This window comes from Capricornis sumatraensis, chromosome 5, assembly GCF_032405125.1.
Source record: "Capricornis sumatraensis isolate serow.1 chromosome 5, serow.2, whole genome shotgun sequence".
Lineage (NCBI taxonomy): Eukaryota > Metazoa > Chordata > Mammalia > Artiodactyla > Bovidae > Capricornis > Capricornis sumatraensis.
The window spans coordinates 20,121,667-20,137,223 of NC_091073.1; the positions used below are offsets into that span (position 1 = coordinate 20,121,667).

At 42.1% G+C, this 15,557-nt stretch overlaps 1 protein-coding gene across 1 annotated transcript in view; it reads right to left on the reverse strand.

Annotated features, from left to right (window-relative positions):
* Nucleotides 1–2,775: 2,775 nt before the first annotated feature.
* COL28A1 (collagen type XXVIII alpha 1 chain) overlaps nt 2,776–15,557 on the reverse strand; it is a 172,996-nt gene continuing 160,214 nt past the window's right edge. Inside the window, exons 33-34 of the mRNA XM_068973166.1 lie at nt 6,923–7,124; nt 2,776–2,948 (exon numbers count right to left, since the gene is read on the reverse strand). Coding sequence (XP_068829267.1) covers nt 2,776–2,948; nt 6,923–7,124 — 375 coding nt within the window. The remainder of the gene's footprint in view (nt 2,949–6,922; nt 7,125–15,557) is intronic.

The following is a 15,557-nucleotide window of genomic DNA, read 5'->3' on the forward strand; positions in this document are numbered from 1 at the left end:
ACAACAGCACCAAAAATGAACTAATGGCCTCCTGTAGCTCAGACCCTCTCTCACACTGAAAACTAAAAAACTAAAAAAAAGAATTAAAAACAGCCACCTGGAAGTGACCAGCGTGCTAATAGACTCGTAAGGAATTACTAGGTGTGAAAATGGGAATCCAGAGAGGTGTACGCAGAACCCAGAGCAGATTTTGTACCCAGTGAGTTTCCTGCCCAAGATACGTGGCCGAGAGGCTAAACAGCATAAACAAGGGGAAGAGTGCTAGTTGTGAATGAAAAGATGGGTCAGTCTGCATTGAAACTGAGAACTTCTGTTCATCAAAAAAAAAAAAAAGAGTAAAGTATAATAAAGGCAAGTCACAAAGATATTAGCAACACAAATAATGAGCAAAGAATTCAATATCAGGATATATCAGGGGTTCCAGAAATTCAATAAGCAAAGACAGACAATCCAATGGAAATATCTCCCCCAATTATAAAGACATTTCACAGAAGCAACAGCACAGATGGTAAATAAATATGGTAAGCTGTTACCAGAGATAGGCAAATTAAAACAAGATACCATTTTACATCCAGTATTAGCAAAATGAAGAAGTCTGACAATATTGTGTTAAAAAGAATATCAAGCAATGGGAACACTTACACACAACTGGTGGAAATTTACAATGAACTGGTTTAAACAGTTTGGGAGAACATTTGGTATGACACACTGTATTTGAATATTTATATATCTTGAAAGTGTTAGTTTCTCAGTCATGTCTGACTCTTTGTGACTCCAGGGACTGTAGCCCACCAGACACCTCTGTCCATGGGATTCTCCAGGCAAGAATATTGAAGTGGGTAGCCATTCCCTTCCCAGCCTAGGGGTCGAACCTGGGTCTCCTGCATTGCAGGCAGATTCTTTACCGTCTGAGCCGCCAGGGAACCCAGTTCCCCTTTTGGGTATATAGCCTGGAGAAGCACTGGTACACAGGCACCCAGAGCCACATGTAAGAGCATTCCTTGCAGTACTGTTGGGATAGTGAAAAATACTAACTAGAAACAGTTTAACATAGACAAGGCAGTGGCTGAATATGTTGTGACGTAGTCATACCAATATTATAAAACTGTGATAGGGAACAGGTATGGATTACAATGTAACAACATACTAAATGACGAAGAATTACTTATTATGAAACCAATTTTTTCTAGCTCAAAAAACCTAAAAATTATTTACGAATATACTTAGATATGGTAATACAGGGGTTAATTACAGTATTGAATGAAAGTAGTGAGTCTCAGACGATCAGAGTATGAGACCATTTTTATAAAGCTCTAAAATAAGTGAGATTATGTATTATTTAGAGATACGTAGATTTATGTGGTTTTACATGTAAAATTACATAAAAAGCCAATGATCAACTGAAATGGTAAGCACAAAATTCAGGATGCGATATTCGTGCAGAAAGCAGGTGGTTGGGTTGCTGAGGGAGCACACAGGAAGTCTGGACAGAATGGCTTACGTTTGGCTTATTCTTTGTGTGATGTGCTCACTGGTGTCTGTCTTGGTGTCATGTTTTTTGATTTACAAGTGTATCGCGTATATTATTTTGTAGCATCACATGCTGCATAATGGAGACTGAAGCGACACAGCACCGGCTTTGCTCAAGTGGCTGTCCTCCCAGCTCTTCTTCCTTGGGTGCTCTTCCGTGTACCCTCAAACTCGAATCAGGGCCACAGGCCTGAAGGAAGAGCGAAGTGTGTTGTGAGATAAGACATGCAAATGCCGTTTGATTTCAGCTCAGAACTAGGGATCTGCCCAGATCAGGTGTTGTAAAATGAGGGAGCGGGTCCTCCACTCCTCTGCTGGGTCATGTTTCAGTATGGAGGCTCATTTTTCATCCTCTGCTCTGTCTTTAAAATGCCCCGCTCAAGTTCACGTGGGCTTCTAGCAGTCCTTGGCTGCCAAGTGCCTTCCCGTTCCACCCTGCTAAAATTGAAAGTTGCTTTTACACATTTTAAAGGAAGAGTAGAAAAAGTTCCTTTATCTTAATTACAATTGTTAAATATATAGCTTAAGCATACAACAAAGGCTTTTCTTCCAAATATGTTGGAGTGGGAAACAACAGTTGTTAATAAATTGAAGTCATTTTAATTCAGATTGATTTATTAATCATATTCAGGGCAAATGAAGCAAACATCTAACTACCTTCTCCACCCCTGGGGTCACTCATCTTCCAGAACCACTCCATCTTGCTGGGTTTCCCCCAGACAGGGTATCTTTCTTACATTACCACCATCTCTGCACAAACATACTCTCATCCCTTCTAATGCCCAAACCCGAGTTCTTCCCCACCAGCTACACTTTGCAGCAGGCAGGGGTTTGATGGGTTCAGGGGACTGAGGCAGGTGCTAAGGAATGGGGGGAGCCAGCAGGAGTAGGGTGGTCTGGGGTGGGAGTTTCGTGTGATGTAAGACGTGCAAAGGAATTAATGGCAATCAGAACCACGTTGCAGGTTTTGAAGTAGATAGAACGTGTGTACTGAGGTTACATAGCCTGGGGTCAGGGTGACAGTTGAGTTCCTAAACTTCTGAGCGTTTCAGCCTCTTCATCTGTAAAAATAGTTACATGCTAGCATGGTTGTAGGATTTGACTATGTTTACAAACTGTCAATGCTCAGTATACACTCAAATGCAGTGTTTTATTTGCATTGGATGAATATTGAAATTACAGAGATTCTTTCTAGGCTTGTTGATAGAGACGTAGCTTTGACTCAGTGTGGGGTGATTTACTTGCTCATCCTTGAATGCAGATTTCTTCACACTCCTTTTCACTGTTGAATCTATTTCCTGAGCCTTTACAGCCACTGAACCAAAAGCGAGCGCAGGAATTGACCTGTTTGTCATAATACCATCGAACCACATATTCACTACAGTTCCCTGGTTGTAGGGGTTCCAGACATCTAGGATCTAGAGTGAGAAAAAAATAGCCAGTTATTATAGGTTTTTCTTTCATTGAAAAGTAAAAGCTTTATGAAGCTTATTCTCTATGCACACTAACACACCAACTAAGAAAGTGTGATTCTAAGTTAAGAAAGCGTTCCCAAATACCCCAAATATTTCCTCTACAGCCTGAAATTTCACCATTAAATAAACATTCCCTTGAAAACATTGAAGTTTTTGGTCTTCATGAAATCCCATTAAATGCTTGTTTCCCTGAAAGCATAATACTGTGAGCCTTCTTTAGCTTATACTCTTGTGAATAACTTTGAAATTATTTGTTAGTTTTGATAGTTTTTGTGTGGAGATTTTAGGGTTCTCTGTGCAGAGTATCGTGTCATCTGCCAAGAGTGATAGTTTTGGTTCTTCCCTTCCAATTGGATATGCTTTATTTCTTTTTCTTGCCTGACTGCTGAGACTGGGACTTCCTGTAGTAAGTTAAATATGTTAATAGAAGCTATGAGAGTAGGCATCCTAGTTTGTTCCTGAATATAGTGGAAAGGCTCTCAGATGTTCACCACTGAGTATGCGAGTTTGCATCAATGGCCATTTTCTCCTTTTTTTCCCCAGTTGTGTTTGTAGTTCTTCTCCGATCATTTCATCTTATTTTTGCTTCTCTCATTGTGGTTTGATGACTTTCTTTTGTAGTATGCCTGGATTCCTTTATCTCAACACTTCTTTTAGGGTAGATTTCAGTTCAGTTCAGTTCAGTCGCTCAGTCATGTCCGACTCTTCGCGACCCCATGAATCGCAGCACACCAGGCCTTCCTGTCCATCACCAACTCCCGGAGTTCACTCAAACTCACGTCCATCAAGTCAGTGATGCCATCCAGCCATCTCATCCTCGGTCATCCCCTTCTCCTCCTTCCCCCAATCCCTCCCAGCAACAGGGTCTTTTCCAATGAGTCAACCCTTCGCATGAGGTGGCCCAAGTATTGGAGTTTCAGCCTCAGCATCAGTCCTTCCAATGAACACCCAGGACTGGTCTCCTTTAGGATGGACTGGTTGGATCTCCTTGCAGTCCAAGGGACTCTCAAGAGTCTTCTCCAGCACCACAGTTCAAACGCATCAATTCTTCAGCACTCAGCTTTCTTTACAGTCCACCTCTCACAGCCATACATGACCACTGGAAAAATCATAGTCTTGACTAGATGGACCTTTGTTGGCAAAGTAATATCTCTGCTTTTTAATATGCTGTCTAGCATAACTTTCCTTCCAAGGAGTAAGCATCTTTTAATTTCATGGCTGCAATCACCATCTGCAGTGATTTTGGAGCCCCAAAAGATAAAGTCTGACACTGTTTCCACTGTTTTCCCATCTATTTCCCATGAAGTGATGGGACCAGATGCCATGATCTTCGTTTTCTGAATGTTGAGCTTTAAGCCAACTTTTTCACTCTCCTCTTTCACTTTCAGTATTGCTTAATTCTTTAGTTTTTGCTTGTCTGAGAAATTCTGTGTCTCTCCTTCTATTCTAAGTGATAATATTGCTGCGTAGAGTATCCTAGGTTGTGAGTTTTCCCTTTCAGCCCTCTAAATACATCATGCCACTCCCTCTGGCCTGCAAACTTTCTGCAGAGAAATCAGCTGGTAGCCTTATGGGGATTCCCTTGTATGTGACTCTTTTTTTTTTTTTTTTTTCCTCTTGCTACCTTTAGAGTTCTCTCTTTAACTTTTGCTATTTTAACTATAGTATGTCTTGGTGTGGGTCTGTTGGGTTCGCCTTGTTTGGGACCCCCTGTGCTTCCTGTACCTGGATCTGTTTCTTTCTTCAGATTTGTGAACTTTTCAGCAGTAATCTCAGCAGATGCATTTTTGATCCTCTCCTGTCTCTCTTTTCCTTCTGGAGTCCCTTTTGATGCAAATGTAGGTATGTTTGATGTTACCCCCAGAGGTCTCATATGTTGCGTTTGTTTTTTGTTTTTGTCTTTCTGTCTGTTGTTCTGATTGGGCAATTTCCATTATTCTATCTTCCAGATCACTTACGTGTTCTTCTGTGCCATTTATTCTGTTCTTCATTCCTTCCAGAGTATTATTTATCTCAGATATTGAATTATCTGTTTTACTGTGTCTTCTTTATGTTTTCTAGTTCCTTATTAAAATGACTTGTATTCAGATCATTTCTCTGCCCTAATTAGCATTTTTATTACCAATGATTTGAATTCTTTATGTCATAAGTTGCTTATTTATGTTTCATTGTTTCTTTTTTTTTTTTTTCCAGGGGTTTGCTCTTTTGTTCTTTCAATGGAGAGTAGTTCCTCTGCCTTTTCATTTTACCCAACTTTCCCTGTCTCTGTCAATCTGGATGAGACCGTTACCTGTTCTGGCTTTGAAGAGGTTTTCCTATGTGGGAGTGTCCCTGTGTGATCTCCATGTGCCCAGGGCCTTTTGTGGGAGAGCTGGGTTTGATGTGGGTGCAGCCCCGTCTCTCCTCAGGGTGTGCTGGCAGCTGCCACTTTGGTAAGGGAGCCGGGCTGGAGATGGAGAAGCTGGAACTGGAGCCGGCTGTGAGGCACAGTACTTCTCTGCTCAGTGGCTGTCACCGCCCTGTCAGGGGCAGGACCTGCTCCCCAGTTGCTGGAGTAGAAGCCCTGAGGGTCAGGCTTGAGCTGACTCGTCGCCCTTTGAAGTGTGTGTTTTTCCTTCTCCCTACTCGGGGATTTTTGTTTCAAAGGAAGAGATTACTGAAGCAAGTGGGGCTCGTGTACTCTGACCATTCAAGCGTCTGTAGTTTGGCTCAAAGGCATGCCACAATCTCGTCTTTTCTGCTGCTGTGGCCACTCAAGATCTAGTGCTCGGCTGTAGCATGGAGTGAGTGGGGCTGGAATGCTCCCTCTTCTTGGGCTGGGGCATGCAGCAAGGTAGTCCTGGAATTCTAGCAGCTGTGCTGCAGTCAGAATCTGGGCTGCTTCTGGGGGGCTGCTTGAATACACGCCAACAATGGCTGCTCTCTTTATATCACAATTTTCTTTTAAAAAGATCGGCTTTTACAGAACAATAAAAACATGACATTCTAATGTCAGTTGACAAGTTTTGGAAACACTTCCACTTCTCCAAAAAATATAAAAAATTAAGCTAAGTAGAGCTACAATAAGAAAGCCATTTGTTAAATCCCCTTTTTTATTTCATGGTTGTCCTTAGTCCTTTGGTTAGTATTTCTTACTGAGAAAGTAATGCCAAGGTGGGAAAATTCCCCAAAAAGGCCAAATAGATGCTTGCTGCCCGACACTTGTGTTTTGTGCAATAGTTTACATGCCGTAAACTTCATTTCTCAATAGCAAAATAAGCCCTTTCTCTATCTGCCATAATCATTTCCCCAGATTTGAAGTATATCTCAGCTAATTTATTTTCTAAAATTGACCACTAACTTTGGCTCTTTGACCAAATGGAAATGAGCAGTGGATTCTATCTCCCTCCATTCTTAGAAAACAATAACTAAATAATATCTGTTCCAAGCCAATCTAAGCTGCTTTTGGGCAAGAAAATTCTCTCTCTTGCTTGTTCTTTAGAAACTACGTATGTAGTGATTAATTTTTATGGACATTCACACCATAGACAGTAAAATCGGAACCTAGATTCTAGCTTCTTTCTCTTTCTTCCACCCAGGGGTCAAAGCTTCAAATGTCTACAGTCGCGAAGTTTCCAGGTAAGGCAGTAGGGGATGGTAGGAGCTATGGTGAACATCAGACCAGCATCGTCTCTAAAGGCATTCACATTTTAACAATAACAAAAAACACTAGAAGACCTTTAAAATTTTTGATCAAATTTGTTCCACAACCAGCCTGTTCTCCAATTCTATATATAATAAAATGAAAAGCTTCTTCTGTCCTCCCTGCTTAGAATCAGAACATGCTCCCTCTGCCTCTGGGTGAGATTTTAGAGACCATCCTTTCTGTGCCTTATTATTATTATGGATACAGCAGCTGATGGGCAGAACTCTCTCACCTTTGTGCACAAAGTTTTCTGGCTCTAAGTTCAAAGTGGAACTCGGAGCTCTGGTTTCCAGGCCCTCTGTCTGATCCTCAGGAGGCCTGAGCAGTGGCCCCGGGATGGTGGCAGCCTCAGGTGAAGGAGTGGTGGCCGGGCTGGCAGCCCAGGTCCTCTCTGAAGGCTCGTTCTCTCTGTCCTGGGCCCCGGAGACACGTACCTGCACAAAGAATCCAGAGTTTTGAACCTGGTGATATCAAGTCAAGAAAGCTAGTCTGCTCTGGGGAAGGTTTAAAGTCCAGCACCGCTGCTCCTCTCGTTTTCCAGTGTTAGTTATTTCAGCAAAAGCTCAGGAAGTGATGCCTCTCCTCTATGTCAGGCCTCCCCGAATACCTGAGTTATGGATTTTCTGACCACCTCATGCAGGTGTAAGTGTGTGTATGCACACCCGCGCGCACACACACACACATGTCCCGCTGCTAGGCACAAATGCTTTTCTTCTGGGCCTTTCAGAGAGAGCTACCTGCAGGGCACGAAGCATGTGAGTCTGAGAGGAGTTTCATCTTCATCCTTGTCTTAGTCAGTTGTATGAAGAGGGAAAATAATCACTATTTCTTTAACGGTTTTTTTAATGACCTTTTCCTCTCTGTTTTCTAACACTAGAGAGCTTAACAATATATTCCAAAATCTCTACCACAAACTCAACCAGCGTTGAGATTGGGAATTGGAGTGACAGAGGGCAGTAATACAGCTAAAATAAAAACAAGAGCAATCAGTTCTCATCTCATCCTATTATCTGGACCCCAGCAAATGCCAAATGCTGCAGGATGCTTAGCTTCTATGAAGTTCTGGGAAATGTATGCTAGCTAAAGAATGAAGGATTATAATTTCAATAGCAAGTTTTCTGAACTAAGAGTTCTAAGTTTCATCTAAATTTATGATATGCAATGATACAAGAAAGAAAATATGTTTTAGTTAAAAAAAAAAAAACAGTCACGCCAGTTATTCCTGACTACAGTTGCCAGCAGCTAGAACAGTCTTCTATGGGTCCAGTTATTAAGTTATTTTTCTTTTTCTCCTGGACCCCAGCTACACGGAATTGAATGGATCATTTATTTCAGTCCTAGCACAGTGTGGTCATTTATCCTTGCAAGGCCCTCTCTTGTTTGTTTGTGTTTATTTAAATAAGCAAACCTGTGAACTAGGTAAAGTCGTTTTTGCTGCTTTCTCACCTGTGGTTCCTGTCATCTTGTGGCCAGAGCCAGCTGTCATCATTAGCTGCTCTCTGCCATCTAAGATGTTCCACTGCTTTCGAGTCTGTGTACACATACGATACTTTGGCCACCTGATGTGAACAGCCAGCTCATGGGAAAGGACCCTGATGCTGAGAAAGAGTGAAGGCGGAAGAAGAGGGCAACAGAGGATGAAATTGGTTGGATGGTACCACGGGTTCAATGGACATGAACTTTGGCAAACTCTGGGAGATGGTGAGAGACAGGGAGGCCTGGCGTACTGCTATCCATGGGGGTCACAAAGAGTTGGACATGACTTGGTGACTGAACAACAACATACACACACACACACACACACACACACACACACACACACTCTTACACACAGTGGGGAAGGGCTAGTTAACTTCATTACTCATGTATGTATATTTTTATGGCAATTAAGTGATTATCAGAGCAAATATTTCCATTAGGACTGATCTGGTCATCAGTGTATGTAAAGGGCACTCAATTCAAATGCAGTAGTGGCATTTCACTAACCACAGACACATCTTTTGGTACAAAAAGGTAAAACTGTGGGTCACTTGGCGTTCCTCTTTCTTTCAGAATGATCTTGTATATACCAATGACAATTTGAATATGAACTTTGTTATATTCGTAGAACTAGAGAATATTAAGATTAGGGGAAACCTTTATCAGTACTTCATTTTCTACAGGGGAATCTAAAGCACCAAATAATTAATAATTAATGATCTAAAACTTCCCCCAAATTATTGGAAAGCTAGTGGCAAAATTAGAAATGCCTTTTTCAGGAAAGAAATACTGAGGCTTGTGGGTTGTTTTTTTTTTTTTAACTTGCATATATTTCATGTTAAGCCAAACTAAGTTAAAATCTTTGACTGAGGAGTAGTTTATGGAACATAAAGAAGACAACAGACTTTAGGGCTACACTTGAGATAAACTATCTGTCTCATGAGAATGTTCCTTTGAAGAAGTTCACTAGACAGCTCAGTTCTCTTAATGGAATAACTCAGCCCAAATAGCCATCTTGTTCAAGTCTTATGGCCTCATAAGTTATTCTTTGCCTCTTGGAAGTCTAGGAGTGTGCTTCTTTCTCAGGTACATCATCATTTGGGAATTTTGACTACTAGAGCATTATACCTCAGGTTCTAGAACAAGTGAAATTTTTTTTCGTAAATGAGAATAATTTTATATTTTGGCTCCAGGGGATTTCAGTTTATTTAAATAAATATATAATTGCTTGTCATTTTTATAATTTTCTTATTATAAAAGCAAATGTGTTCATTGAAGGGAATTTGCAAAATCTGGACAAGCAACAGGAAGAAACTAGAAATCACAAGTGATTCCACCTCCCAGAAATAACTGTTGTTGACAGGCAGATGGTTTATCCCCCACCCCATCTTTTTTTTTTTTTTGATATGCATGTGTATTTTTTAACAAAATACATACTGTATGTTTGGTTTTCTTTTTTTTTTTTTTAATAAATTATGCTTCCATATATTTTGCCGTGGCTCCATGACACCATTTTAAATACAGAATATACATAACTATAGTGGTAATTTTTAGGATTTAATTTGCTTTTTTTTGTTTTTCTGTTAGAAGCTACATGGCTCATTCTAATCAAACAACACACATATTTGAGCCTTCTGAGACAAAGTTCCCTCCAAAAAAGTTTTACCAATTTGTACTCTCACTGGTAAGTGTCTTTCCTTAAACTATCACCATTTATGAGACATTCTGATTGGAAAAAGAGATAAAGCTTGATAGGTCCTTCAGCTGATCTACATAGCCCTGCCGGCCTGTACACAGCTGTTGGCCCTGCCTCCCACTACCCCCAGTACATCTGGCTCTGACCTTCCACTCCTTCCTCCTCATTCTGCCTCAAGCTCTCAAAGTCAGCCTGCCTGCCCCAGCAGGACATGTTTGTCCCCAGCAGCAAAAGCCAGGCAGCACAAAGTCGCCCCGTCCAGAAGGTGCCTGGTGCCTTCCAGGGCTCCACACTGGGCCCTGATCGTGCAGAAGTTAACCTTTAATCCTGTCCTCTCGATCATTTCTTATTTCACATGTGTAAATATCACTTCCCTGATAAGCCAAACCACATTTCTCTCTCTCTCTTTTTTTCCTTCCTTCTTGCCTTTGCTTCTTTATTTAAAATCTTTATAGCATGGAAGAGTAAATATTTGCCACTGGGTAAGTTCAGAATGGGTAAGAGAGAGAGACAAAAAGGGAGAGAGATGGGATTGGGGGACACTTTAGATTCATTATTCAATTCCTCTAGGCTTTACTGTTTATTTTATTTTTGGCTGCACGCTGTGTGGTGTGTGAAATCTTAGTTCCAAGACTAGGGATTGAACCTGTGGCCCCTGTAGTGGAAGCAGAGCAGAGTCCTAACCACTGGACCACCCAGGAATTCCCTCCTCTAGGGTTTAATGTCATCATTTTAAAATAGGGAAAGATTAGACCCTAACATAAAACTCCAATACTTTGGCCACCTGGAGTGAAGAGCCGACTCATTAAAAAAGACCCTGATGCTGGGAAAGATTGAGGGCAGGAGGAGAAAGGGGCGACAGAGGATGAGATGGTTATCATCCACTCAGTGGACATGAGTTTGAGCAAACTCCGGGATAGTGAAGGACAGGCAAGCCTGGCATGCTGCAGTTCATGGGGTTGCAAAGAGTCAGATACAAGTGAGCAACTAAACAACAACAGTACCTTCCAACTCTGAAAGTGAGATCTGAGCAGCCCAAAACTTTACTGGGAGAATACACACCAAACTCATGATAATGGCTGCTTCTGTAGAGAAGAGGAGAAAGAGACTCTAAAGGAAGATAGCAAGGACTTTATCTGGAGCAAGAGTGATGAACAAAGGGCAACACCAGTTATATCTGGGTGGGGGCTTGCCAATGTTTGCCATATGCCTTCTCTGTTATTATTTTCTTTTTTTAAAAAATCTTAACCCTAAACACAACAAACTGCCTCTCAACTCTGCACATTTCTGCTCCTGCCACACACCGGCCTGCCTTGGAGGAGACGAATGTTCCCAGCACCAAGCTGGGCACACACAGTAAAACACAGTGGAGGATCTGGGGCCTGTGAGGGCTGACACCTAGATACTGGGCCTACTCCGTGCTGCTGGACAGGCAGATGTGTACGATCAGTCCCTTCCAGCCTCCGTGCAGATCTTTAAGGGGAGAAAACAGATTTCGAGCTGCATTCAAGAGCTTGAACGGGTGACCTAAAGGATTACTAACCAGGCGCCACACAATTCCAGAGCGTCCTTTGGTTTCTGACTTTCAGACATTTTCCTGGGAATTCATTACCCTGAACCTTGCTTGTATTATAGACAAGCTCTTTGAACCTGAGCTCCTATCTCCCCTGGACAAATGCCGATGATCAAGTACGTTGGTTCATGTGCTCAGACTTAGGTTTTCCCAGCAGCGCAGAGCCACGTTGCTCCCAGGGAGCTGTGGGGCTCCTACATCTGCCAGCTAGCTCCACTGCCCATGCCAAGGCTTCTAGGTTCTGACCTTGACTGGCCCTTCCTAGAAAATAGTGCTTCTTAGCCAGGTCTCTCAACACTCCAGCACTTAAACTGAATACTCTCTGTCTGCATTTAAGATTGTTGAGGATTGTGAGGAGCACCTTGAGTTTGGGCTGTGCCTCCCTGAATTGCCTGCAGCTTTCCTAGAGGTAAACTGCAGGGTTTTATTCTGTTAAAGGCTTCTCATACATTAGTATAATGTCCTTCATTCTGGCATTGCCCAGGAAAAGTTGTTGACTGTTCCTAATGGCATATTTTACAAAAGAATATTCTGGTAACAATGCCTTATTGTACAAATGAGGAAACTTTAAGAAATAGGTGATTCATGCAATGTAAGGCTGCTGTCAGATCTCATTTCTAAGATATCATTCATTGTGAAATACACTAAAAATTTAAGTCTGGAAAAAGACCACAACTTACTAAGTAGATGCATATCAATATCTGAAATAACAAAGTAGGAAAAGTATAAACTTTGGAGACAAGGTTTTAAGTTCAGAATTGAAACTTGAGTCAGTCAAGTTTGCTGACTTCCAGATCTGGGGTATTATTTTCTAGATCGGTTTGCAATGTGTTATTTTTTTCTTCTCTGTAGGAGAGAAACATCTTACATACTAAGGCTTATAAGTCTATGATAAGCAATATATGAGGTTTCCACAGACACATAACCTGGCAATTCTAATAATTAGATTTTATTCAGTTTGATTTTTTTTTAACTACCACAATGCTGCTGCTGCTAAGTCGCTTCAGTCGTGTCCAACTCTGTGCGACCTCAGAGACAGCAGCCCACCTGGCTCCCCCATCCCTGGGATTCTCCAGGCAAGAATACTGGAATGGGTTGCCATTTCCTTCTCCAATGCATCAAAGTGAAAAGTGAAAGTGAAGTTGCTCAGTAGTGTCCGACTGTTTGTGACCCCATGGACTGCAGCCTACCAGGCTCCTCCATCCATGGGATTTTCCAGGCAAGAGTACTGGAGTGGGTTGCCATTGCAGGAATATTAATTTTACTTTATAAACAAATAAATTATAGTATTGACCAATATAGCCATATCTGTATATGTGGCTTCATGAAGGCCACTTACAAAAATTAGGTCTGATTTCAGGAAATCAACTTAATTTTCATGTCAGTGGAGAAACTAAACTAATATTGGGCTTAGTCTCAAGTGTTTTGAAAGTTTAAAAAGTTATTCTGTTTTGAAAGTATTGATTATGGCCTTTGAGTATGCCTGAATAGGCTACTTCATTCAGTAGTGAGTATAGTATGATTGAGCAACCTATACAATTTTGCTTGAATAGGACATAAGGAGAAAATATAGATGCACTCAAATATTTATGTCTTTTTCCTAATCTGTTATGGATGCTCAGTACCAAGTTAAGATATAGGCCATCACAGACAGGTTTTTAAGAAAATTCAGCCAAAATAGAATCATAAGTATGAGAAATATTAACAATTCAATGATGTTATTTTTAAAAGGGCAAAAAAAATAAAATGACTCTATCAGCAAGTAATGGATAAACTGAATATAGAAAAGAAAGACGTGATAAGAGTTTTGAGACCATATTATTAAATCCTGATCAGAAATGATGAGGCCCTGATCTAGGCGGTAGAAATGTTAGTGAGGAGAAAAGAGTTGAGAGCGTAGGTCAAGGGATGATAAGAACAGACCAGAGATGACACTACCGATGAGTGTGAAAGATACAGCGAGAGCAGAGCTCCAGGTGTGTCTCCGGTTTCTTGCCGGATGCCCGGCTGGTTGGAGGGACCATATTCTAGAATGAAATCTACAGGAGCAGCATGGTGAACACAGTTCACGTTGAGTGCCTGCAGGACACCCAGAAGATGATGTACACAGACAATCAAAATGTGTATCTGGGACCCAGGAGAAGGGCCTGGGGTGGGGAGGCAGATTTGAGAACCGTTAGCGCACATGGCTTTGAAACCTAGAGACTATGGAATAAGAGAAGTAGGCCAAGAACAGGTCTCAGAAAAATTGAGTTTAATACAGAGAAAGAAAAACCCCAAAAGCTGTTGAGAAAGAATGCTCAGAAGGAGGACCGGGAGAAAGAGGACTTGCAAAATCAAAAATCAGCAGTGACAGGCGGATATATGCAAAAGAGAAATCAGGTTAAGAACAGGATGATAAGGATCTAGCAATGAGAGGGTTGGTGGTGACTTTCGCAGCAGAGCTTCAGCGACACAGTCGAGGCAGCAACCTTACTTTGGAGGGTTTCCCAGAGGAATGGAAGTGAATGGAAGTGAGGAAACAGAGCAGAAGCCAGGGGGAGACGGGGAGGAGGAGAGTGAGGGTGTGGGTGGGGATGTGAGTAGCAGAGATTGGCCTGTGGAATAACTTTATTATATAAAGGTAGAGATAGGATAGAAGCACAGCTGACATAAGAACTATGGATTAGGGAAGGTTTTAGATGGGAGAGTCTGAAGCCTGTTTCCTGCTTCTGGGGAAGGAGTTGGAAGTGTTGCCAGGGAAGGACACCACAGGGAAGGAAGGTCCTGGTTTCAGAATAGATAGGCCCCAGAGCACAGTAGGGGACAAGCGGGTGTCACATCAGAGTTGAGGCTAGAGTCCACAGTCAGGTCTGAGAATGGAAGGACACATCCAGTTCCAATATCAAGGCAGAAGCCACCTGGGGCTGCGGTTCTCAGAAAAACTGTCCGTGGAACCCTGGTTTCAGAGTGGCCCTCTTTATTTTTTAATTAATTTTTACTGGCATATAGTTGCTTTACTGGAGAAGGAAATGGCAACCCACTCCAGTGTTCTTGCCTGGAGAATCCCAGACACGGTGGAGCCTGGTGGGCTGCCGTCTATGGGGTTGCGCAGAGTCAGACACGACTGAAGCAACTTAGCAGCAGCAGCAGCTGTTTCACAGTGTTAGTTTCTACTGAACAGTAAAGTGAACCATCCATAAGACATACATCCACTCCCTTTTGGATTTCCTTCCCATTCAGGTCACGACAGTGCATTTAGTAGAGTTCCCTGTGCTACGTAGTATTTATCATTAGTTATCTATTTTTATACATAGTGTCAATAGAATATATCTATCAATCCCAATCTCCCAATTCCTCACATCCACCCTTTCCCCACCGGTACCCATACATTTGTTCTCTACGTCCGGGTTTCTACTTCAGCTTTGCACGTAGGGTCATCTATACCATATTTTTAGATTCCACATATATGCATTGATATATGGTATTTATTTTTCTCTTCCCAACTTAGCTCTGAATGACAGTCTCTAGGTCCATCCACGTTTCCACAGATGACCCAATTTCATTCCCCTTTATAGAAGTGGCCCTCTTTAGAATGGATCTTGAGATGGAGTTAGAACAAGTAAAGGAGAGTAAGAGATCGAAGAGGCAGACTGAAAATAGAGATGAAGATCTTTGAGCAGCATACGTGATCATGACTGAAGGGGAGAACTGAGGCCGGTGGCATGGGGACGAGCGATAGGGATGCACAGAGAGGGTGGGCAGCTAGCGGGGTCAGCCTGCTGTTTTAGCTTTTTGTAGTTGACTTCAGTACAAAGCATGCAGTACTTCCACGGAAATGAGGAAGCTGTATGCTCAGCTTAAGGCTGGCCCTGGACTATACATCAGGACCACATCATATAAAAGGAGAGGACTTGGGGCTCCCCCTCTGCCTCCATCCCCTGTCCACCCCATGCAGGAGCTACTCAGAGGGACTCTTCCCACACCAGCTTGACTGACTTCCCTGGGTTGCTATGGAATCAGTCATTCTTCATAGGAATCCCACAGCCTCCTTTCTACAGAGAGGAAAAAAAAAACTTTGCTGCCAGCTACCTAAGTTGTTTGCAATCTGGGAACAATATTTCATCTTACAAAAAAGGA